Source organism: Mytilus galloprovincialis, chromosome 10, assembly GCF_965363235.1.
Source record: "Mytilus galloprovincialis chromosome 10, xbMytGall1.hap1.1, whole genome shotgun sequence".
Lineage (NCBI taxonomy): Eukaryota > Metazoa > Mollusca > Bivalvia > Mytilida > Mytilidae > Mytilus > Mytilus galloprovincialis.
Genome location: NC_134847.1, coordinates 22,263,494 through 22,290,624, shown reverse-complemented (window position 1 = coordinate 22,290,624; position 27,131 = coordinate 22,263,494). Strand labels below are relative to the sequence as shown.

The following is a 27,131-nucleotide window of genomic DNA, read 5'->3' as shown; positions in this document are numbered from 1 at the left end:
ATATAAATTTACACGTCCATAGTTAATTTTAAGAATAAAGATGTAGGTCAAACAACCTGCTACGGAATTTGTGTTTCTTAGACTCGTCCATTTTGGATAGTGGCCGTATTCAGTGCCAGATTTCGACAGAGATTCTTGGGTGAGTGTTATTTGTTTTGCTGCTTGTGTCACCAGAAACAAGTAAAATAAAAATGAAACTACACATTTTAAAAAAAGTAACGAACTTTATTTACTAGAAGTTACAAATTTTGATATGGGACTAGATGCATCCGAACAACATGGCGGATACCAAAAAGGTGTTAAAAACCAACAGGTTAAAATATATTGTCGTTTACCTATTTTTTATCAGATAATAAAATATCAAAAACAAGAATATATGAGGAACAGTTGATTACACCACAGCAAAGCGACTGATTGTATTTTGAGAAAGTTGTCCAGAAAGACTGCTTAATATTCTTCAAATATTTACATTTTTATTGACATTGTATAAATACCTATTAATTTAAGTATCATATATATACTGTTTAAGTACAATGTACCATGCAGTAACAAACAGGCACATTACATATTTTGTTATTTTTATCATGCAGTGTTCACAAACAGGCACATTACATATTTTGTTATTTTTATCATGCAGTGTTCACAAACATTTGGTTATTTTCAAGCAGGTTAAGTTGCCAATTTACATCAGCTGGTACATGTATTTTATGCAATTATTTTCTATTGATGAGGGGGCCTAGTTGGCCAAAGTCAAAGTCGTAGTCGTACTACTGCAATCACTAGCCAGTCAACACGAAGGTTGTGAGTTCGACCCCGCTTGTGCGGGTGTACTCTACTCCAATCTTAATTGACTAGGATTGTCAGTTTTCCTATCGAAGGTCAGTGGTTTTCACCAGACACTCCGGCTTCTTCCACCAATAAAATCTGGCTGCCATGAAATAGCCTAAATGTGGTGCTTAATAGTGGTGTTATAACACCAAAAATCAAATCAAATCTATAGATGAGTATTAATATATTTATATATAGTGGATTTGGGTATCTTGTTATTTTAATTTATTAATCCCTTTTCACTTTGCTCATTTTGCTGGTGCAAGTGTTGCTTTGTAATGGCATTAGCCTGCTCTTTTTTCAGATCTGTACAGAGCTCCAGATAAGAATTCACAAATCGGGTTTTTTTACCCACCATTTTCTTATACAATTGGGTGATAAAGTTTTTTAATTGCATTATCAATTCCAATTCACCCCTCATGTTAATATCAAATTGGGTTTTTCACCACCAAGCTCCTTAATGTATTGGGTTTTTTCATCAACACAATATTGAATATTTAGGCAATATCAACCCCAGATTTTTTCCATCTTAAATATGTTTCTTTCTTTGTTTAGCTGTTTTATTTGGTTAAGGGTTAGGCATAGATGCCAATCATTACGATTTTTCCGTAGTTTTTCCGATTTTGCAATACAAACTACGCTATTACGGTCAAAGTCGAATAGTTACGGATTCCCAATCATCGCTGTTCAATTTTGTAAATCGCGGATTTTTATCATTACTACTTTTCCGTCCTGGTCCGGTATTTAGAAAACGACAATGTAATGTTTCCGGTTTCTCGGGAGTTATCAACCTATTGATGGGAACTAACTGACTTCCGAAGAGGAAAACTTGCATTTTATGAAGTAGCTTTCCCCATTTCTCTACTTCTCCTTGACAAAACGAAAATGTACGAGTCCAGAACATCTGAACAATTAATGAATGGAATTCATACTACAGACAACATGTTGAACGACAAATTTTAGTGCACACCATTTTGCAACCACTCGTCAGTAATTTTTATTGGTAAATGCAAGTTTTTGAATGATTACTGAAAACTTTTCAAAAATACGGAAAATTTGATAGTTTGTTACTGATTGTCTCAAAAGGGGTTGGCATCTATGGTTAGGGTTATTTGCTAGCTGTTTTATTTGGTTTATTCACTGAGGAGCAATTGTAGGTTTAATTTGTGTTCCGTTTCAAACCTTCTGCCAGTTTTGTATTTTCTCATATAAACTGTAAAAAAACGGATAAGTGTATTCACAGGCACTCGTCTTATACCTTTACAATGCTTTATATAATAAATTCTGAGACCAGTGCCTGTGTGTGTATTCATGAATTAACCGTAAAATGAAAAAAAAATAGTATTTAAACTCTAATTATACTTGAATGTTTTTGTTTTATTCCAATTTTCATAAATCTGGGTTTAGTTGTCTTTTATTAGAACTTTTGGTTTCTGATGCTTTATCATGTCATAATTGATTTGGCCTTTCACTTTTCAACTGATTTCGTTTTTGAGGAAACCCTGTTTTTATTAGCAATGTTCTCGTTAAGGTACGCACACACTCCTGTGTGTTCGATGGACGCTTCCTAAAAACACTGGCTGAGTCTTGTTATCATCATAACTTTCCGTCAGCTTTTCAAAAGAAGCAGAAAACATGCTTCTATTCAATATTTTACCGGACATTCAGGCCGTTTTTATTTAATAAGTTGGTTTACGGACATCAGCCCAAAAAACTTCGGGTAGGAGGAGGGGAAAAAAATAAATTTAAACTAGATCTTTCCAGTTTTTGTTTTTTTACTTGGTTTACGGATATCAGCCACAAAAAAATAGGGTAGGAGGGAAAAAAAAATAATTTAAACTTGATTGAAAAGACTTATTTATAGTTCTGTAAAACTTGAAAAGCCTTTTGATAATACCTTTTATTCAGCATCTTTTGTAGGTTTTGTGGAATTAATAAATGCGACAACAAAAACACATCACATAGAACAAGTCAATATTAAAAGACAAAGGCAAATCTAAGAGCAGATTGCATGTCAACACCTATAAGGACAGAGCATATCAGACAGTATTTAAAAGTATAAACAGAAATTTACTGTCAGGAGCCTGTAATTCAGTGGTTTAATATTGTTTGTTGGTGTGTTACATATTTGTTAATTTTTTTTAGTACATTTTTTTACATTTAATTAGGCTGTTTGTTTTCTCACGTAAATTGTTTTACATTTGTCATTTTGGGGCCTTTTATAGCTTATGCGGTATGGGCTTTGCTCATTGAAGAAGGCTGTACAGTGATCTATAGTTATTAATTTCTGTGTCATTTGGTCTCTTTATGAAAAATCATCTCATTGGCAAACATCCAGATGGATGTACACTGGTTCATTCATAGTAAACAAACCATGCCCTGATATCGTCTGGTTCCTAAACGGAAGTCAGGGTTTAAGGATGCGCAAACACGTGAACAGCTAACCAGTCACGTTTCCGGTGCACTGGTTCACGATTTTTTAATGCAGTAATAGGAACCAGAATTACGAAACGTAAACACAAAAATACCGTTTAAAATTTTCTTAGTAAATCGATAAATATGAGGTCGGCGGAAATAATTTTTAAGGGCAAATGTGCGTTTATTTTTATTTGAATTAGCGAAAATTCGGGTCGGCGGATCCGTAAACCAACTTATTTAATAAAAACGGCCTCACTTTCGTTTTAATTCAATGTATGTTTTGATAAATCCCGAGCAATGCGAAAAAAATATGACTTCATGACACACGCTAATTGGATAAACGCCGAGAAGATCGAAATGTTTTCAAAAACACGTGTACCTATTGAGCAACGGAAAACTCTAACAGGGACCCATTTAAGCTACATGATGCAGGGATCTATTTTTAGAACGAAAGAAATTTCCAATTATAAATATTATAAAAATAGTTTACGCGACGACTGTAAACAGATAAGGGTAAATAACGCAAATGGTAGCCAATAAAAGGGTTGAGAACTCATGGTTTTGGAATATAATTGGGTTTTCCTTTGAATTAATTGGGTTATTGAACCCTGCAATGGGCAATTGCATTGGGTTTTTTATTATTTGTATTGTGTGATCACGCAAATACGCAGCTTATCTGGAGCTCTGTCTATAAGTAACAAGGGTGTACATGTCTTAAACATGCAAGAGATATATTGGTCTTTCTTACTTATTGATGAATATTCAGTTTTTAGTTGAATATTAAGAAGATGTGGTATGAGTGCAAATGAGACAACTTTCCATCCAAGTCACATTTTGTAGAAGTAAATCGTTAATGGTCAAAGTACAGTCTTCAACACAAAACCTTGGCTCACACCGAACAGTAAGCTATAAATTCCCCAAAATGACTAGTGTACAATAGTGTACATGTTGTACATGTTAAACCTTTCAAATTGGTAAACATACGGTCTAAATGAGAAACACTTATGAGCCACATCAACAAATGACAACCACTGAACATCAGGTCATGATCAGTATAACAATCATATACATGTACCAGAAAATATTTACCTCATATTATGTTTTTAAAGTCTATTCGACACATAAGAATAACAAGAGCATGTACATATTTGTATATGAAAGTGGCTCACTACCACATCGTTGCTGAATGCAGGCTTTATTATGCCATCATTCATAAATACCATATGAGAATAAAGAGATGTTGTATGAATGCCAATGAGAAAATGGACCTTAAAGAAATGACTATCTCACTTAGCAGTACCTGAAAGGGCTGGTCACCGACTCGAAGAGACGACCTCTTTAGTGTCTAGATGACCAGATTTTATAGAAAACTAAGCATGTGGGAGATTACATTTCAATTCTTCTAAAAGTCATGTTTTAATCATCAGAATATAAAAATCCTTGTTGTTTTCTCCTGTGGACAGACAACTCTTGGTTAACTAGTACTTGGCCCAGGACTTTTCTGACTGTAAATTAAACTTCAAGGATCATTATCTTCCTATTATGCCCCAGTTTATTCCAGGCAGATTTGTCAAGTACTCTACCAAAAGTATTTGTAATAACCGTAACATTAGGTCATGATGAACAAACAGGACAATGATCATGATAACAAAATCGATGAATAAAATATAGCAGGGGTCATAATAAGGCACAGCTAGAATAAATAAAACCAGGACTTAGGATGACTATTTGGGTGACCACGATTACTGCTTAGAGCAGATCTGTGTTTTCTGAGCAATATAAATAAATATTTGAACTTGCACAGTATCATTCAGTAGTTCTGAAATTTTAATGGTACAAAACATATATCAAGACCTGGCAGCCAAAATCAAAATATAAAAATAAGTATAAAATTAAAGCAGTAACTTAATCAGTGTTGCATTCTCATTAAGGGAAGCAGTAACATATTAAATTGATTACTAAATAAGAAATCAGGACTGCCCTTTATTTAAACCATGAAGGAATCAGAAACAAAACCACTATTGACATTTTCTCTAATATATCATGCTAGCAGTACTGCACAATTTGCACACCCTTTCTTGTAGTTTGATTTTTTTTTAGCACCAGTAAAAATAAAAAATCTGTCTTATGTTTAGAGCAATTATAAAATTGTTTTTGTCAATATTTCCCATTTAAATGACATAAATTGTATACAAGTAATGCATATTTTTGTATATATATCAATACCTTAAATAATGTTATTACAGTAAATAAAACAAAATGTGTTTTGCTATATTTTATGAAAAAGATCAAGAATTTTTTTTGATTTTATAGGTTTGCTAAAGTCTGCATACAAGCCTATATAGAAAGTTTCTACTTGTCGACATTTATATTCATGGTTTATCTTACTTACTAAATTTTCCAAGAATATTGGTATCCACGGACCACCAAATACTTCTGAATCCATAGTATCTCGAAAAATATATTGAGTACAACAATGTACAAGAAGGTATTTATTTCAAGTATCTACCTGTTATATCAATGTTTGAAATGTGAGCAATTTGGGCTCTTGGGAGCCTCTTGATTTTTTCAATAATTTTCATTTGATTTTTACTTTCAGGTTCTTTAAATGTTGAAAATATAATAATTGGAGTATATGTGGATCTTTCAACATGTCTATGGTTTTGTTGGATAATACTTAGTAACACAGTGCAAATTATGTGAACACTTTTAATTCAAAGCAATATAATGAGAAGTGATAGAAATATAATGGATTTATAAATATGGAAAATTGGACAAACTTAACTAAGTAACATGCTACAAAACTTGAGTCCTTCAAAAAACAAATTTGATAAGCTATTGAAAGCTAATTATATTGTGAACAAGAGATGAGATATGATACGTAATTCTACCAGTGGAAATGATAATGATGATCCAGAACGTGGTGGACGTCGACCGCTTGTCATTGATAATCAGGGTCGGCAAATGCTCAATGACATTAAAAATGCCTTAAGTCACCATCTTAAAACAAGTAAACCTGAAGGAGAAATGTCACCAAACATTATTAAGCCTATATCAGCACCAGGAAAAAGCCGGAAAGCCTACAACAAGCAAGCCATGGAAGCTATTCACAACAGTTTGAGACCATTCCAGCATGGTAAAGATGAAAAAAATGGCCATAGTAGTGCAACATCTACTCAAGGAAGTGATGAAAGTGAAAAAAATGATGTGAGTTTTTGTTACATATACAAATGTATATATACATCATGTACATGTGTAGCTACAAAATTGGAATTAATAATTTCGGATCATTATTCTCCCACATGCAATATGTTGCGTGGGACCATGGAAGTAATATTTAAAAGGAATAAAATATTACTTCCATGGTGGGACATAGAATATTTGAGTTTCAGTCTGTTAATGCTGTCTATTCAGTCATCTTAGCGCTCTGTAAAGTGTACAATTTATGCCAGATTTTTATGAATCTTATATCACAAGTTTATATCAGCAGTGCCAATCAATTATTATACGACCGCAAAAATTGAAAATTTTTTGGTCATATATTGGTATCACGTTGGCGTCGTCGTCTGTCGTCGTTGTCGTCCAAAGACTTTTGGTTTTTGCACTATAACCAGTCAGAGCTCAGACATAAATAAGTCTGAATCTGCTTTTGACCCATAGAGGTCTAAATTTGTAAGTTTTAGGATTTGTCTCCCTTTAATGCAAGACAAAATACGACTTTAATAAGTCAAATATTGTTAAGCAAGAAATAATTGACCAGAATCAAAATGTTGCAAATATCGACTCCTACAAGTCGATAAGTGATCAAAATTGGTGAACTTCAAGACCCACGCATATTTATAAGGAGGTCACGCATCTAAATCAAATAATGACAACATTGAAAGACAATGCTTTGTCTTCTAAAGAAAAATATGAATGAGAGCCTAAAAAATCGGAGATAATGTTAATTAACCTTACAATGCAACCACCTGGAACCACACTTAATGAGGTAAAACATCTGTGTTTAGTAAGGATATTCAATTAGACAATAAAATATAGATAGCTCAAGTCCTTGTGAACTCTCAGACAGGTTTTTGCTGTCATAGGTGGTGTAGTTTGGCCACCAAGTGAAATTAAGTTTTTTCATCAACATAAATAGACCTAAACAAGTCTGTCATTTTCTGACTTAGATAAGTCTAAAATTGAAAACACATTTTTTGATAAATACATGTTTTGACTTCTTTAAGTCAAAAACAAAAATCGACTTATTTATGTCAGAGCTCTCATTCATATTTTTCTTTAGTTTAGTATAAGTCAATAGAAATCTATGAAATTTAAACACAAGGTTTATGACCACAAAAGAAAGGTTGTGATTGCTGTTGGGAGTTTTGGTCCCAACAGTTTAGGAATTAGGGGCCAAAAAGGGCCCAAATAAGCATTTTCTTGGTTTTCGTACTATAACTTTAGTGTAAGTAAATACATTGTAGAAATCTATGAAATTTTGACACAAGGTTTATAACCACAATTAATTTTTGGTCCTGTTTTCAAATTGATCTACATTAAGGTCCAAAGGGTCCAAAATTAACTTAGTTTGATTTTAACAAACATTGAATTCTTTGGGTTCTTTGATAAGCTGAATCTAAACATGTACATGTACTTAGTTTTTTGATTATGGGCCCAGTTTTCAAGTTGGTCCAATTCGGGGTCCAAAATTAAACTTTGTTTGATTTCAACAAAAATTCAATACATGTATATGGGGTTCTTCAATATGCTAAATCTAACCATGTATTTAGATTTTTAATATTTAGGACCGGTTATCAAATTAATTCACATTGAGGTCTAAAGGGTCCAAAATTGAACTTTATTTGATTTCATCAAAAATTGAATTCTTGGGGTTCTTTGATATGATGAATCTAACCATGTATTTAGAGTTTGGATATTGGAATACCACAAAGGGATGGTAAGAAATGTCTTTGGAAGTTATGGCTCAAACTGTTAAGGAATAAGGTGCAAAAAAGGGGGGAAAAGGGTTTCCAGGTTAATGGACAATTACTTAGTACAAAACATAATTTAAAAGCAGTGTAATGTTGATAATTGAAACTCATTTGAATAGCTCACCAAAAACTGCTCTTAAATTATGTATATTGGAAATTTGCCAAAAACTTTATTATTAATAAATTCCATTGGAAAAGTGCCAAAAACTTTAGTTAAATGAACTTCATTGGAAATTTGCCAATATAAAATGTTGCATTGCAGTTATCTTTCTTTGTCCAGAATAGTAGTTAAATCAACTTAAATCATGACTGTATGACATTTTATATTTTATGATGTATTTAAATGAGTACTTATTGTTGAAAACTCCATAAGAAATTTGAATTGAGATCATTTTTGGAATAAGGGAAAGGGGGAGGTTAAATTTTTTTTCTTATTTCAGATCTCAGAAATGAAAAAGAAAATTTGTTCAAATATCAAAGAATTAATATTCAACAGCATACTGAATTGGTCAAAAGCAAAAAAAAACATTTTAAGTTCATTAGACCATATTCATTCTGTGTCAGAAACCTATGCTGTGTCAACTATTTAATCACAATCCAAATTCAGAGCTGTATCCAGTTTGAATGTTGTGTTTATACTTGCCCCAACCGTTCAGGGTTCGACTTCTGCTGTCGTATAAAGCTGTGCCTTGCAGGGCATCTGGTTTTTGAAAAAGTTATGGCCCTTGGAAACTTTTATTGCATTATAAATTACATCATTAGTGCTCTCATGTGTACAATTCTTGCCAAAATTTAATGAAACTGATTACTGTAATTTCAGAAATTATTGCGTGCATTTATTATTGCTACATGTATTTTGTCATTTAAGACTTAAATGCGATTTTAATTTGTAGGATTTTGAGAAAAAGCCTGTTTAATTCATATAAAATATTTCAAAATGCGAGTTTAAATTATCGCATTTTTCGCAATAATAAAAACCCCGCAATAATTTCTGAATTTACAGTATATCATACATTTCATACCTTTAGTACTAGGTTTATATCAGCAATGATGAGTTAAAAATAATGAGTTCTAGTCCTTATATTTATGATTCCTGTTTTTATATTCATGACATGCATTTTTTTAATAAATCACTTGGTGAGTGTTCTAGTCTAAACCAGTACATAAACATATGTGTTATAAATATATGAAGAAGACTACTAACTAATCAATGGTGATTTTAGATTTCGATATGACAAATGTATGATTTAAAGCTTGCTTTAAGTCCCTTTTCATAAAGACCTTTCTTTTTTTTATATATATTGTAGACCCATCCTCTCTTATCTCATAATTGACCAAATTTGATAACTACATGTACTGAGTCCATATATAACATGACAGACCACTCAATACTGTACACAATAACTTGACCTCATTATTGATGTTTGATCTATAAAGGTCAATGTCTTTAGCTGGTCTCTGTCTTCATGTGTCATGTGTAATTAATATATTTGTAAATACAATGTACATGAATATTAGATATGCATTTCTTTAATAAAATTAATATTGAATACATATACTAGTATATGATACATGTAGATTTTAATCTTTTACCTTATACATGGTTCATTGGCAAATGGTAAATTTGTATATATATACTTATCACATACATGTAACCTCAAAATTGCCCGGGGCAAAAAAGAGTATATTGATATTGTGCCCTGATTCCAAATGATGTCACGTCATCGCGTCCTTTACGACACGTTTGTGATTAAAATGTGTAAGATTTTACCTTTTATGTTTCATTAAATTGTTATAATTTACCTTTTTTTTCTCTTTTCTGCAAAACTTAAATATGTGATAAAAAGATTATAACATGTCTTTTCCATATTGGCCCGGGTATCATCCCTCGACCCATATCGGCCCTCGGCTAAAGCCTCAAGACCGATATGGGAGTCTCGGGATGATACCAGGGCCAATATGGAAAAGGGCATGTTATAATCTATACATACACAATCATGCTATGATGTCCTTGGTGTTGGTGTCGTTTAAAAAAGAAAATTTGGTTTCCAAACAATTACTTTAGTTTAATATGCATGTTTCAGTGAATGGAACTGTATGAAATTTTACTAGTAGGGTTGTATTTTATACTCATGATAACAAAATTCCTTTAGAAAACATTGAAATCAGATGTATATCATTACCACACAATGTTTTAAAGGATTTTCCCTCTGTTTCAGGACATCATCCGACAGATTTCTAGCCTTAGTAAACAGGACATAGAAAGAGCAAGAGCTGTCCAAGAACCCAGAAACGGCATCATCAAACAACATACAGGTAAGAAATTAAACAACATACATTTGTACATGTAAGACATCAAGCAACATACAGGTAAGACATCAAACAACATACAGGTAAGACATCAAACAACATACATTTGTACATGTAAGACATCAAACAACATACATTTGTACAGGTAAGACATCAAGCAACATACAGGTAAGACATCAAACAACATACATTTGTACATGTAAGACATCAAGCAACATACAGGTAAGACATCAAACAACATACATTTGTACATGTAAGACATCAAGCAACATACAGGTAAGACATCAAACAACATACAGGTAAGACATCAAACAACATACATTTGTACATGTAAGACATCAAGCAACATACAGGTAAGACATCAAACAACATACAGGTAAGACATCAAACAACATACATTTGTACATGTAAGACATCAAGCAACATACAGGTAAGACATCAAACAACATACATTTGTACAGGTAAGACATCAAGCAACATACAGGTAAGACATCAAACAACATACAGGTAATAATTGTTATTGCTGAATATTGCTAATTAAGGAAAGGTATTTTCTCCAAACATTGTTTTTGTCACAGAAATTAATATATTACATTTCTACATTCCCCGATGACATAAATAAAATTCAGTTTATAGATATCCATAATTTTGTCAATTTAAAATTAAAAATAAGGAGATGTGGTATGGTTGCCAAAGAGACAAATATCCAGAAGAGTTAAAATATTGAAGATTAAAGCTATTAAAGGTGATCATACAACCTTCAACAATGAAAAAACCTATACTGTATACCAGTCAGCTATAGGCTCCTGACCTGGGATAGGCACATTAAGTATGTGGCTGGGTTAAACATGTTTGTGATTACTCAACTCTCCCGCTTAAGCTTGGAACGATTTATACTGGTACAATAAGTTGTCAGGCTGTGTATAGGTTGTGTGTAAGTTGGCAGCCAAAAAACATTATACAACATTCCTGACACGATTGGAAGAAGTACCTCTGGCCAAGGGAAGCCAGTCAATTTGGTACAGAATTGCTAATAAAATAACATCTGTTTTTGGGAAGAAAGCTAAATGAACACACAACCTTTACACAGCATGACAACTTATTGTATAATTCGTTCCACTGTGCAAGAAGACAAACACGTCTTGGCAGAATAATTTTAACAAATATTTTCACAACAAAAACATTTTATTTTAATTTCTTTTTATAGTTTACTTACATACTTACAATGAGCTTTCACTTTCAGTTGCTATTTATAACATTTCTAACCATAGTAACATTGTGACGTTTAAATTTTAACAACCCACTTTTGTACTTCAGCATTATTTTATGTATTGTTTTTATCCTGATGATAGCACCGAAACATGTCGATCAATAAAATTTCTGCAGCAGTCCCGAAAGTGTTGTAGTTTTAAGACTCTCTACAATTAATAAAATTGTTTCAATACTTTTTTACAAATTCATATTTAGAAATCCTTGGACACCCATTTACATTTGAATGATTTATTAATTCACCTGTTGTATATATTTCAGATTTTAAACCAATTCCTAGGAAACTTACTGAGAGGTCAGAAAGTCCCAGTGTAAACTCTGTTTCACACAACAGATCATCGGAATCTGATGTAACGTCGTCTTCACTTGTTAATGGAGATCAAACTCCTCCACCCGTACCTCCAAGAGCTCCAATAGCTCAAAGGAGTCAATCACCTCCAGTAAATGTACAGAATTCTTTTGACAATTCCTCAGTACAAGGAAAAAAGATTTCGTCATCTGTTGTTAAGCCATTATCAACCTCACATAGACAATATATTGCTTCTAGTGTCCCTGTGAAGCAAGCAGCACAGTCTCCTCAACCTTCCCCACAAGGAAGTTTGCCCGTAACCCCTAACAGGGGTATGAGTCCAGTAAATGTTCAGAGGCCAGTGATTCATCAGGTCTCAAGTCAACCTGTGCGTGTTCCCACAAATGCAGGTGGTAATATTACAATTCGATATAAACAGCAACCACCTCCACCTTATACACAAACTCATTCTAACAGTACTGGAACAGTGATACAAATTCATCCAAATCAAAATGAACAAATAAATTATTACCCTGGGTACCCTGTGGAATATATTTCTTCTTCAGACACAAGTAATGTGCCATTAAATGTTCAAAATTTACAAATGAGAGGTAGTAGTGGGTCATCCCCAATGGATGCTTGGTCAGCAAAAACATCATCCATAATAATGACACCTGTAAAAAGTCAGGTGGTTCAGAAACCAAAGTTACAAACAGCAACGGCTCCTGTTCCAAATTTGACTGTCACTTCACAGCCAAATTTTGTATCTTCATTCCAAGCTCAAATAAATCCTTCACATAGTCAAAGTTTAGCGGTAACAAACTCAAATCCAGCAATGAGGGATGTTCATATAAAAATTATGCGACACCAAAATCAACAGGAGGGATACAATGTGACATCTGATGGTACATTCTTTCATGGAAATGGACGTCCACAAATTCAAATCCACCTTCAAAATCGTGCTAAAGCACAAGTTGCACCGCCTGCCTATGGTATGTATGATCATTTCAGATCTGATAACTCTACACCGAGATCTGGATCTCCTGTATCTCGAACAACAAATCAATCTCCAATGTCAATGCTGTCTACAGCATCCTCACCTTCAACCAATTCTGATGTTCCAGATAAACCACCACCTCCATATCCTGGTCGACATTTAGCTCACGGACCTGTTCAGATTGTCACTCCTATTCCTCAGCATCAGACAACTGCAGGTATGCAAAACATTATAAGAAACGTAACATCGTCTGCTCAGCAACAAAATGATCAACCACCACTGCCTCCAAGAGCTCCCAGACCTCTGACCGAGGCTGATCCTTCAAGACCTCCACCTATTCCTCCACCTCCTGTATCTAAACAACAACAGAAACAGGAGGAGGATACGGATACAGAAACATTGTCAACTGTGTCCGAAAGTAGTGTACATGAAAAAACTAGGTGTACCTCACCAATGCCCGAAAGAAAGCCAGAATCAAGAGAAAAGGATAGATTACGGAAAGACACACTTGTTAGAAATTATTCTCCACAAGCTTTCAAATTTTTCATGGAACAGCATGTTGAAAACTTAATAAAATCTCACCGGGACAGGGAAAAACGGCGGTTGCAATTAGAGCGAGAAATGGCAAAAGTAGGATTGTCAGAAGATGCTCAGTTGCAAATGAGAAGAATGTTACATCAAAAGGAATCAAATTATATAAGATTAAAAAGAGCAAAAATGGAAAAATCTTTATTTCATAAAATTCAAACTTTGGGTGTTGGTGCTTTTGGTGAGGTAACACTGGTGCGCAAAAAAGATGTTGGTCATCTTTATGCAATGAAAACTTTAAGGAAAAGTGATGTTCTAAAAAGAAATCAAGTTGCTCATGTTAAAGCAGAAAGAGATATACTGGCAGAAGCTGACAATGAATGGGTTGTAAAATTATATTATTCATTTCAAGATCGAGATAATTTATATTTTGTGATGGATTATGTGCCTGGTGGAGACCTTATGGGGTTGCTTATTAAAAAAGGAATCTTTGAAGAACCATTAGCAATTCATTACATTGGAGAATTAGTGCTAGCTATTGAAAGTGTGCATAAAATGGGATTTATTCATCGTGATATCAAACCAGATAATATTCTTATAGATCGTGATGGACATATTAAACTCACAGATTTCGGACTATGTACAGGATTTCGATGGACTCATAACTCGAAATACTACCAAAAAGGTAAGAATTCCGTCATTATTTGTTTATACCAATATAGAAATGTTAGAACATACATTTTAAGTTAATTTCCATAATCATGATGATGTATTAGGAAAAATTCTACAATCACTAAAACATATTGATCAGTTATTTTATATTGACCATGTGCTCAGCTTTTCTAATTTCTTGCCTTCCTCTGTTTATCTGATATTACCAAGCCAAGGTTAACTGGACCCAAACTTGACCACAATCATGAGGGTTGTAAAGGACAAATATATCAGTAAAAAATTCTTATCAAATGACATTAATGGTAATTTTCGGTGAATGATGATAAAATGTACAGCGACTTTCATGGAACGACAACTGTACATGTAGCTAAATATCACACGACCCAATTTATAAAGATGAAAATTCAGGTTTATTTAATTGCAACCTATTCTCTGAAAAAAAAACATGACTGTTTGTACAGTCTGCACTATTAGCCAATAGTGTGATGCCTCAGACTTGAAAATTTTTTTTCAGACTAGTAAGTTTTGTTTAGATACACAATAAAAATGTTGGAATATTGGTCTTCGGACTAGAAGTCTGAAAATTTTTTGGTGCAGAATGCGATACTTTTAAACTTAATATGCTGAATATCTATATTATATTAACTCCAAGTAAATGTGACAGACATAATATTATTCTTGAGCACATGTTAAAAATATATGGATATACATTTGATTACAACTTCCTGTTACATTTTGTATTTAGTCCAGGAAAATATGGGGATTTCTATATTACATTGAAAATCTATATTTTTATCTGGATCATGGCAAATGAAGACTTAGATTTTAATACAGTCATGACAGTATATATATACAAGTATGCATAATATGGTAGTCTGTATCTAGATTCTAGACCCTGAATAGAAATTTCCAAATGAGACAGGAAAAATACATACAAGGCATATTGAACAAAAATCAAAAATGTCCTAACGGTTTAGGACATTTTTGATTTTTTTGTTTGAGGACTGCCCTCAATGCAGTTATAACATTTAAACTGTCAAAACCTTTGGAAATTTAGAGTTGTGCCAGTTCACATCGAAAATAACTATTTTCATTTTGCATATCTTTGTAATCTTTGCGCCGTGTTTGGAAATTTTAAAATTGTATCAGCGTCTGTGTTGTTCGCTTAAATTGTATAAATTTCGAGATTTAGAAAAAGTTTCTCAGTTTGAATATTTTGACATGATTCATTTGACATCGTGCTATTATTGAAGAAGGATATCTGTTATCTGAAATATCTAATATTTGTTCATTTTATAGTTATTTAATGGTGATGTTGTACCCTTTTTGACTTGTTATATATATATATAAATATATATAGGTGTACACAAGTTAACAGATCAATCTATTTCATGATTATCCTTCCGTTGGGACTCTTCAGGATAACTATATTCATGTATTTAGTAAGTACAATATGTGTACCTTGCAAAGTCCTCGTCCCAATTAGCATGGTCAAACAGTTTTCAATTGACCTTAACCTCATTTCAAGGATCAGTGATCAAGGTATCATTTTCATGGTCAAGTCCATATCTCAAATACTTAAAGCAAAAGGTCTACTATATTTTTGTGTGGATGGATCATCAGGTGTATATGCCCAACTAGCAGGTGTCATCTGAACTTGACCTCATTCATTGTTCAGTGGTTAAAGTTAAGTTTTTATACAACCGCAAACAAATTTTTTGCATTGTATTATGCTATCATGTCGTCGTCCAATGCAAGGACACATTAGTTTCTGGATAATATAACTTTAGTTTTAGTGAATGGAAAATTTTTTGGTCGTATATTGGTATCACGTTGGTGTCAGCGTCGTCGTCGTCCGAATACTTTTGGTTTTCGCACTATAACTTTAGTTTAAGTAAATAGAAATGTATGAAATTTAAACAAAAGGTTTATGACCATAAAAGGAAGGTTGGGATTGATTTTGGAAGTTTTGGTCCCAACAGTTTAGGAATTAGGGGCCAAAAAGGTCCCAAATAATCATTTTTTAGGTTTTCGCACTATAACTTTAGTTTAAGTATGTAGAAATCAATAATATTTTAACACAAAGTTTATAACCACAAAAGGAAGGTAGGGATTGATTTTGGGTGTTTTGGTTCCAACTGTTTAGGAATTAGGGGCCAAAAAGGGGCCAAATAAGCATTATTCTTGGTTTTTGCACAATAACTTTAGTATAAGTTAATAGAAATCATTGAAATTTAAACACAAGATTTATCAACACAAAAGGAAGGTTGGGATTGATTTTTGGAGTCGAGATCCCAACAGTTTAGGAATTAGGGGCCAAAAAGGGGCCCAAATAAGCATTTTTCTTGTTTTTAGCACCATAACTTTAGTATACATGTACATTTTTTTGTAAGTAAATAGAAATCTATGAAATTTAAACACAAGGTTTATGACCATAAAAGGAAGTAGTTATTGTTGCAAACTCCTTCGAAATTTGAATTGAGATCAGTTTTGGAATAAGGGAAAGGAGGAGGTGAAAGAAAAAATATTGGGGGGGGGGGGGGGGTTCAATTTTTCTCATTTCAGATTTCATAAATAAAAATATAATTTCTTCAAACTTTTTTTTGAGAGGATTAATATTCAACAGCATAGTGAATTGCTCAAAGGCAAAAAATTTTAAGTTCATTAGACCACATTCATTCTGTGTCAGAAACCTATGCTGTGTCAACTATTTAATCACAATCCAAATTTAGAGCTGAATCCAGCTTGAATGTTGTGTCCATACTTGCCCAACTGTTCAGAGTTCAACCTCTGCGGTCGTATAAAGCTGCACCCTGCAGAGCATCTGGTTACCAGAAGGTTCAATACCACTAGAGGAAGGTTGGGATTGATGTTGGGGGCTATGGTCCCAATAGTTTAGGAATTAGGTGCCAAAAAGGTGGCCCAAAATAATCATTTTTGTAATTTTCAAACAATAACTTGTGACTTATGAATCTTTCTGAAATTAAACCACAAGTTTCCATACCATGAAGGGATGGTTTGGATTGACATTGGGGAGTTATGGCTCAAAATGTTTCGGAATTCAGAGCAAAAAAGGGGAAAAACTAGGTATTTATGGTTAACGGACATTAAATTAAGACAATTTAAAAGCTGTGTGAGCATGGTAAGGGAGGTAATTCTAAAACATTTTAACATGCAATGTTAGATATGTTTGGATTTATCTCCCTTACACTACTTGCATATTATGTATAAAGAAATGTCAGGTTTTGGACTAATTGCAAAAAAGGGGGTGGTAGTAGTTTTCAAGTTTCTCAATTTCCAAATTTTTGAAAAGTTGAAAAGAAATCTTTAATTGCACAATAGATTTGTAAGATCTTGACATTTTTTTTGTGTCAGAAACTCATATTATGTTAAAAATTTGATCACAATCCAAATTCAGAGCTGTATATATATATCAAGCTTGAATGTTGTGTCCATACTGTTCAGAGTGTAACTTCTGCGGTCGTATAAAGCTGCGCCCTGTGGAGCACCTGGTTGTGTTTTTGTCTTATTTTTGCATACTACATGTATATACACTCATTTTTAGCCATGGCGTTGTCAGTTTTTTTTCCATTTATGAGTTTGAATGTCCCTTTGGTATCTTTCATTCTTCTTTTTTAGTGTGTCTTTCTATGTTCTGATTTTACACTATTGTTTCAAATAAGGGTGAAGGTTTGGTACCATTAAAAGTTAAAACGTGCTGCAATTGTTTGCACTTAACCTTTAGTCAGGAATCTCATGTTCAGAAGTTGTCATTTGTTGATGTGGTTCATTAATCATGTTAGTTAGTGTTTCTCAATTCTTGTTTTTAGCTCACCTGTCCCGAAGGGACAAGTGAGCTTATGCCATCACTTGGCGTCCGTCGTCGTCCGTCGTCTGTCGTCGTCTGTCGTCGTAAACTATTTCAAGAATCTTCTCCTCTGAAACTACTGGGCCAAATACTTTCAAACTTTAACTGAATGTTCCTTAGGGTATCTAATTTATAAATTGTATCCGAAGTTTTGATCTATCAACAAACATGGTCGCCATTGCTAAAAATAGAACATAGGGGTCAAATGCAGTTTTTGGCTTATAACTCAAAAACCAAAGCATTTAGAGCAAATCTGACATGGGGTAATATTGTTTATCAGGTCAAGATCTATCTGCTCTGAAATTTTCAGATGAATCAGACAACCCGTTGTTGGGTTGCTGCCCCTGAATTGGTAATTTTAAGGAAATTTTGCTGTTTTTGGTTATTATCTTGAATATTATTATAGATAGAGATAAACTGTAAACAGGAATAATGTTCAGCAAAGTAAGATTTACAAATAAGTCAACATGACGGAAATGGTCAGTTGACCCCTTTAGGAGTTATTGCCCTTTATAGTCAATTTTTAACCATTTTTTGTAAATCTTAGTAATCTTTTACAAAAATCTTCTCCTATGAAACTACTGGTCCAAATACTTCCAAACTTTAATTGAATGTTCCTTAGGGTATCTAGTTTGTAAATTGTATCCGAAGTTATGATCTATCAACAAACATGGTCGCCATTGCTAAAAATAGAACATAGGGGTCAAATGCAGTTTTTGGCTTATAACTCAAAATCCAAAGCATTTAGAGCAAATCTGACATGGGGTAATATTGTTTATCAGGTCAAGATCTATCTGCCCTGAAATTTTCAGATGAATCAGACAACCTGTTGTTGGGTTGCTGCCCCTGAATTGGTAATTTTAAGGAAATTTTGCTGTTTTTGGTTATTATCTTGAATATTATTATAGATAGAGATAAACTGTAAACAGGAATAATGTTCAGCAAAGTAAGATTTACAAATAAGTCAACATGACGGAAATGGTCAGTTGACCCCTTTAGGAGTTATTGCCCTTTATAGTCAGTTTTTAACCATTTTTCGTAAATCTTAGTAATCTTTTACAAAAATCTTCTCCTCTGAAACTACTAGGCCAAATACTTCCAAACTTTAACTGAATGTTCCTTAGGGTATCTAGTTTATAAATTGTATCCAAAGTTGTGATCTATCAACAAACATGGTCGCCATTGCTAAAAATAGAACATAGGGGTCAAATGCAGTTTTTGGCTTATAACTCAAAAACCAAAGCATTTAGAGCAAATCTGACATGGGGTAATATTGTTTATCAGGTCAAGATCTATCTGCCCTGAAATTTTCAGATGAATCAGACAACCCGTTGTTGGGTTGCTGCCCCTGAATTGGTAATTTTAAAGAAATTTTGCTGTTTTTGGTTATTATCTTGAATATTATTATAGATAGAGATAAACTGTAAACAGGAATAATGTTCAGCAAAGTAAGATTTACAAATAAGTCAACATGACGGAAATGGTCAGTTGACCCCTTTAGGAGTTATTGCCCTTTATAGTCAATTTTTAACCATTTTTCGTAAATCTTAGTAATCTTTTACAAAAATCTTCTCCTCTGAAACTACTGGGCCAAATACTTCCAAACTTTAACTGAATGTTCCTTAGGGTATATAGTTTGTAAATTGTATCCGAAGTTATGATCTATCAACAAACATGGTCGCCATTGCTAAAAATAGAACATAGGGGTCAAATGCAGTTTTTGGCTTATAACTCAAAAACCAAAGCATTTAGAGCAAATCTGACGTGGGTAATATTGTTTATCAGGTCAAGATCTATCTGCCCTGAAATTTTCAGATGAATCAGACAACCTGTTGTTGGGTTGCTGCCCCTGAATTGATAATTTTAAGGAAATTTTGCTGTTTTTGTTTATTATCTTGAATATAATTATAGATAGAAATAAACTGTAAACAGCAATAATGTTCAGCAAAGTAAGATCTTCAATTAAGTCAATTTGACCAAAATTGTCAATTGACCCCTTAAGGAGTTATTGCCCTTTAAAGACTTTTTTCACAATTTGTTCATCATGTTGACTTACTTTAAAAAATCTTCTCCTTTGAAACTGCTGTATCAATTTCAGCCAAACTTAGGCTAAATGAGTTTCAGAGTATCTAGTATAAATTTTATATTTTATTTCCTTGTATGTCAAGAAACATAGCTCCTATGGCTAAAATAGAACATAGGAGAAAATGATTAATTTTTTTTTGGCTTTTGAAGAAAAAAGGACGATCCAAAAAACATTTAAATAAATTGAAAAGCCAAAATAATCATTGATGAGAGATTTAACCAAAAGAATTAAGGTGAGCGATTCAGGCTCTTGAGAGCCTCTTGTTTTATATAGATTAGTTCGTTGGTTTTCCGCTTTGAAAGTATTTCACAAATTATTTTTGTGACTCTTTATAGCTTGCTGTTTGGTGTTAGCCAAGGCTCTGTGTTGTAGACCCTACTTTGACCTATTATGATTTTAATACTTTTATAAATTGTGACTTGGATGGAGAGTTGTTTCATTGGCACAATCATACCACGTCATCTTCTTATATTTAATAACTTTTGTTAAAGTGTATGGATGTCTGTAATATTGTACTACTCTAATATTACAAGTTTCCATACCTCAAAGGAAAGGCTGAGATTGAGTTTGGGGGCATTTACTCCAAAAGGAGGGTTTTTTTTTTCATTTATTGGGGGTTCTTAAAAAAAAAAATCTTCACAATTTTAAAAAGTTTCATGAAGAAATCTTCAATTGCACAATTTTACGCAATAGATTTTTAGATCTTTGACCTCATTTATTTTGTGTTAGAAACCTATATTATGTCAAAAATTCGATAATAATCCAAATTCAGATAGTACGTATCAAGCTTGGATATTGTGTTGAAACTTGCCCCAACCTCTGTGGTCGTATCAGGCTGATCACACAGCTTGACAAAGCATTGTATTAAGTTTTGTTCTGCTTTTTCCTAAACTATAAGCAGTAAGTCAACTGTATTTAGTATATATGGATGATTGTAAGGTGTATATATATATCTGACTGGCAGCTATCATTTGACCTTGACCTCATTTTCATGGTTCATTGGTCAATGTTAAGTGTTATTGGTTAAGATTGCACATTCATGTAGATACAATGTATGTGTACTATATAAGTAATTTAATTTATGTCAACTATTTTTGATACATAAAATTGAGAATGGAAATTGGGAATGTGCCAAAGAGACAACAACCCGACCATAGAGCAGACAACAGCAGAAGGTCACCAACAGGTCTTCAATGCAACGAGAAATTCTCGCACCCGGAGGCGTCCTTCAGCTGGCCCCTAAACAAATATATACTGGTTCAGTGATAATGAACACCATACTAAACTCCAAATTGTACACAAGAAACTAAAAGTTAAAATGATACAAGACTAACAAAGGCCAGAGGCTCCTGACTTGGGACAGGCGCAAAAATGCGGCGGGGTTAAACATGTTTGTGAAATCTCAACCCTCCCCCTATACCTCTAGCCAATGCAGAAAAGTAAACGCACAACAATACGTACATTAAAATTCAGTTCAAGAGAAGTCCGAGTCTGATGTCAGAAGATGTTACCAAAGAAAATAAACAAAATGACAGTAATACATAAATAACATCAGACTACTAGCAGTTAACTGACATGCCAGCTCCGGACCTCAATTAAACTCATTGAAAAATTATGTCTTCATCATATGAATATCAGGCACAATCCTCCCCGTGAGGGGTTTAGTATCATACCATCATAACATATATGAGAAGAACATAACCTGTGTCATGCCAACAACTGGTTTATCAAGAATAAATGTGTTATAGACCCTATAAGTGAATCAATATTAACGCCAAAATATGCAATCTTTAATGACCTGACAACAGTATCGTAACTATATCCCTTCTTAATAAGTCTATTTAAAGGTTTTGTTAGCTTCTGAGGTGAATACTGACATTTTTGTGCTTTATAAAGAATTTTTCCATAAAATATTGGATGTGAAATACCTGAACGTATACATGTATAAGAAGTCTGATTGTTGAGCTATATTTACGAATGATGTCCTTATACCGATGATAAAATTTAGTAAATGTTTTGACTAGTTTGTGATATCGAAAACCCTGGTGTAATAATTTTTCAGTAATACATAAATTTCTCTCGTTAAAATCTAAAACATTGTTACATACACGAGTGAATCGTACAAGTTGAGATATATGAACTCCGTAAGATGGTGACAAGGGAATGTCACCATCTAAAAATGGATAATTAACGATAGAAAATGAGAAATCATCTCTTTTATCATAAATTTTAGTATTAAGCTTTCCGTTAATGATATTAACAGTGGCGGATCCAGGGGGAGGGTTCCGGGGGTTGGAACCCCCCCTTTTTTATGGACGATTAATGCATTTGAATGGGGACATATAGTTGGAACCCCCCCTTTTTCAAATGGCTGGATCCGCCACTGATATATATATCAAGATCGAGGAAAGGGCCGTGGTGGTCATTGTTAGTATTAGCTTTATTTAAAGTAAGTTCAACAGGATAAATTTCTTTAGTATACATACTGAAGTCGTCATTATTGAGAGCTAAAATATCATCCAAATATCTAAAAGTATTATTAAATTTGTGTATCAGATGTTGTTTCGATGGGTCTTTGCTGATATATATTGATTGTAAGGTGTACATGTCTGTTTATACATTAAATATAGTAGGTTATGGTTTCAATAGTTTTACATTTGTCATTTTTGGAGCTTTGCTTATTGTTGAAGGCCACACATTGCCTTTAGTTTTTAATTTCTGTGTCATTTGGCCACTTGTGGAGATCTACAGATAAGTCACTTAGCCATGTTAGCTGAAGTGATTTAGTCACCTAAATCATGTAAATGATGATTATGTTTTACCTATTTTTACATTACGCCATAGAACATGGAGAATCTATATAATATTTAGTAGAGAGAAACAACAAAAATTATCAGCAAAAGAATATAAATCAAGAATTATTACATGTATTATTTAGTCTATAAAAAACATATTATGTTGGAATGTGGCCATTGCTGAAAATGCACCTATATATAGCTAGAGTCATGTGAGAAATACAGATTCTTACGAAAATCTAGTTTTACAGTCATTGACAGTCATGACAGTGGTACATTTGTACCTCTAAACTCTATGATATATATCTATCAATATTATGCACAGGTTCCATATCAGTTTTTGATTTCATATCATTTGAACTTTTTTTTGACTGCTTTAAACATTATTTAACACTGTTTGTTGATGATTTAATAGATACCTAATTATATAAAATATTTCAATTTTAATTAACATTTGTCATTAACAACCTGTCATGCCTTTACTGATTCATAATATTTTTTAGCAGATGAATTACATAGCAGACAGGATTCAATGGACGTGAATTGTACCCTTGATGTTAAATGTAATTGTGGAGAAATTCAGAAACCGTTACAACGTAGAAAAAATAGAGAACGACATAGATGTCTAGCACACTCTTTAGTTGGTACACCAAACTATATTGCACCGGAAGTCCTTCTTCGATCAGGTATTTCTTAAGAAAAAACATACGCAAAGAAAAACAGACAATACAATGGCAAGAAACAAACAACAAACAATAGCAGTCCACAAATTTTAACACAATTCACAGTTAACTAAAGGTTCAGCAAAATAAAACCCATCAAAATTGACGGATGTTTGTTCTTGTTTATTATAGTCATACATAACCATGATAGCATGTACATGTATTTGAAAATTAAAAATGTTTGTTAAAACAAAACAAAACCTAAATTCCTAAGTATATCTTATGAACACATCTCTATTATTTAGTCCGCCATTCATTATATCTGAGTTTATTGACATACTCCAGATTTTTTAGATTGGGGAAAAACTCTGAATTAAAGGCATAAAATAATCCATTTTTTTTCACTTTTTAAAAGAAATGAAAGAGATTCTTTAAGAACTTTTTTCCTTTCAAGGGTACATAAATTTGATCATGTGGATGGTATGCAGGATGTAGGAATCCTCTTCCTCACCAAACAATTTTTAAAGAAGACAGCAATGAAAACAATGTCTGAACAATATATGTAAAGTCAACAATATTGGGAAAGTTATGTCATACAAATTTACTATACCATATATAGAACTCATTGAGTGTGGATACCACTTTGACTATATATATATATATGCAGTATGTTTAAACCCAAGTATTAGCAATGAGAAGTCCAGTGTTCTAAAAATGTTGCGCATGTTAATTGACACTTTCTGAAACTTTAAAATGATTCAGCATGAATTCAAAATTAAGCTCGTGACAAACAAAATCATATTCTAATTTTTGTTGAGCATGCCACTTGTGAGCAGAAAGCTCGAGATCTGGCGGGGCAACATCGACAGCAATGGCTGCGTTAGCTATAGGGACTGAAGTTTTTTTTTTTAAATGTCATTATGTTATTGCGTTTTTTTAAAGGTTACTCAGAATCCTGTGATTGGTGGAGTGTTGGTGTGATATTGTATGAAATGATTGTTGGACAGCCACCATTTTATGCCCCAACACCAGCAGAAACACAGTATAAGGTAAATGTTAGATGCAATTATTTATACAAATCAGGATTTTTACATTATCATTATAGATGACTTCCCTGTACAAAATTTATTTTGGGGGAAGTGATTTCTCAATTTAGTGCAAGCAGCACTTGTTTGTTTAGTTGAGCACTGTATGTTTAAATTCATATTTATATCTATCAGAAAAATTCTTTCATTTATAGAATAGATCTGAAAATGAAATATAAATATGCCATACAAATTACATCTTGCACAAAAGATCGATTATTTCTTCAGAACGTTTGAAATGAAACTATTCAATACTTTCAATATATTTCTACTAACATCAAAAAAAGGAAAAAGTACAACAAGCCAAGATTTTTTGTCTGTTTATAAAGCTCTTATTAATAATAATTTTGGGACTTGTACAAACATTAAACACACATGAGATTGGGAAAAATTTAAGAGAAGTATTCAAAGTGACCTTAGCATGACCCTCCATTTAAAAATCTGGTGATTGCAATACGCATGGATCTGTCACTGAAATAAACTATTATCTAATTGTACATGTTATACACATGCTTAATATCCATGCATCTTTGTTGATTGTTTATAATAAGGTGGCAATCTGTAAAGTATGGCTTCAAAACACAAAAACTAATGAGCTGCCATATTTTCACTTCATAACAGACAAAGAGAAAAAAAAAATGACAATTATACGATATTTTTGCATTAGAAATGATAAAATCATGCACAGAAGTTTGACATATACATGCCTTGGATAAGAATTGGATAAACATTATTTTTCACCAGTCACTTGTTTCATATGACTTTAATATATAAAAAAGAAGATGTGGTATGATTGGCAATGAGACAACTATCCACAAGAGACCAAAATGACACAGAAATTAACTATAGGTGACCGTACATTCTTCAACAATGAGCAAAACCCATACCGCATAGTCAGCTATTAAAGGCCCGATATGACAACGTATAGCATATTATGCACCAACTCTTTATAAATGTGGTAGCTATTTTACAATCACCATACTTATATATTCTAACATATAATGGCCATGTTTAAAAGTTTGTATCATTTTTCACTTAAATTTAAATGCAGGCTTTCAGAAATTTGAATCATCTTTCATGAAAGCATGTTATACAGTGTTACACATTTTAACATCCATCATCAACTTTTTGTTTACAACCAGCTTATAGCAGTGTTATCATTAATGAGCAATATCTCACAGTTCACTTTGTTGTACATCAAGTCTTTGCTGTAAATGAGTATCACATAATATCTTGTTTTTCCACAGGTTATTCATTGGTATGAAACTCTGAAAATTCCAAGAGAAGCTAACTTATCACAGGCAGCATCTAATCTTATATTGAGACTTTGTTGTGGAGCATCAGAACGTGCATTTGTTGATGAAATCAAGCAGCATCCATTTTTTAATTCAATATGTTTTGAAGGACTTCGTCACAAAACTCCACCTTATAAACCTCAGATCAAATATGCAACGGACACATCTAACTTTGATGATATAGACCCTGACAAAATAAGAGGTAGTGACTCAGAAGATGAGATTAAAAAACCTGATCACCCAGTCAATGGCAAGCACCCAGAACATGCATTCTTTGAGTTCACATTCCGCAGGTTCTTTGATGATGGAGGACATCCTTACCCAGTCAAAGAATCGGACAATCAACAAGAACAAACCAAGACTAATGAATCAAATGCACCTGTTTATGTTTGATGTATAACATGCAGAACTAAGTCATTTGCTCTTAATTATTTAAGTATATATATTTAATGAAGTAAAAATTTAAATTATCTTACATTATTTTTCAATTAATCAATCAAGACTAGAGTTTTAGGTAAGACAAACTATATTTACTAAGAAGTACTGGTAACTATTCTTGAAAGTTTATTCAAAGCAAAATTGTCTTTGCTGCATTACTTTAGTGTACTGTGGTCAGCCTGTCTGTCCACACACCCACATATATATAGGTATTTGGTTTGTCAATGTTACATTTTGTACAGCTAGCAGGGTAGAAACTTTTTATTTTGAAAACAGATATACATGTACTGAAAATATGGATCTGGACAGCATTTCTAAATGCACTTTTGTCTTGCTTGACGAGTCAAATGCAAGACATAGATATGCTGTTTCCGGTGTCGGCGACAGCGGCGTCAACAATGTATTAGTTTGTGATTAGGTCTTGTTTATGAAGGACCACTAGTGGTAAGTCAATGATATTTGGTTTGCAGTTGTATTAATATTGGCACATCACATTACCATGGAGATTATTTGGGCCCGCCCACTCAGTTATGGTCTATTGACTTAGAAACTACTTTTGCTAAGTTTCCATGTATTAGTTTGTGAATAGGTCAGTTTATGGGGAACCACTAGTAGTAA

At 33.1% G+C, this 27,131-nt stretch overlaps 1 protein-coding gene across 3 annotated transcripts; it reads left to right on the top strand.

Moving 5' to 3' along the window:
- Positions 1-26,550, top strand: LOC143047171 (uncharacterized). 3 transcript variants are annotated; one of them, XM_076220149.1, is made up of 7 exons: positions 1-139; positions 5,846-6,453; positions 10,439-10,535; positions 12,060-14,297; positions 23,540-23,719; positions 24,638-24,744; positions 26,028-26,550. In XM_076220149.1, the coding sequence occupies exons 2-7, from the start codon at positions 6,121-6,123 to the stop codon at positions 26,466-26,468; spliced, it is 3,396 nt and encodes a 1,131-aa protein (XP_076076264.1). In that variant the 5' UTR covers positions 1-139; positions 5,846-6,120; the 3' UTR covers positions 26,469-26,550. The 3 variants fall into 3 exon arrangements, with proteins under 3 accessions (XP_076076264.1, XP_076076262.1, XP_076076263.1); XM_076220147.1 differs by having other exon boundaries at positions 23,537-23,719; XM_076220148.1 differs by lacking the exon at positions 1-139 and adding an exon at positions 5,711-5,734 and having other exon boundaries at positions 23,537-23,719.
- The last annotated feature ends 581 nt before the right edge of the window (positions 26,551-27,131 follow it).

Bases quoted from the DNA above. Each gene is read 5' to 3' on its own strand.
- LOC143047171 (XM_076220147.1), top strand. From the start codon at position 6,121: ATGATACGTAATTCTACCAGTGGAAATGATAATGATGATCCAGAACGT. The intron at 6,454-10,438 runs GTGAGTTTTTGT...CCTCTGTTTCAG, and splicing joins ATGAAAGTGAAAAAAATGAT to GACATCATCCGACAGATTTC. The intron at 10,536-12,059 runs GTAAGAAATTAA...TATATATTTCAG, and splicing joins CATCATCAAACAACATACAG to ATTTTAAACCAATTCCTAGG.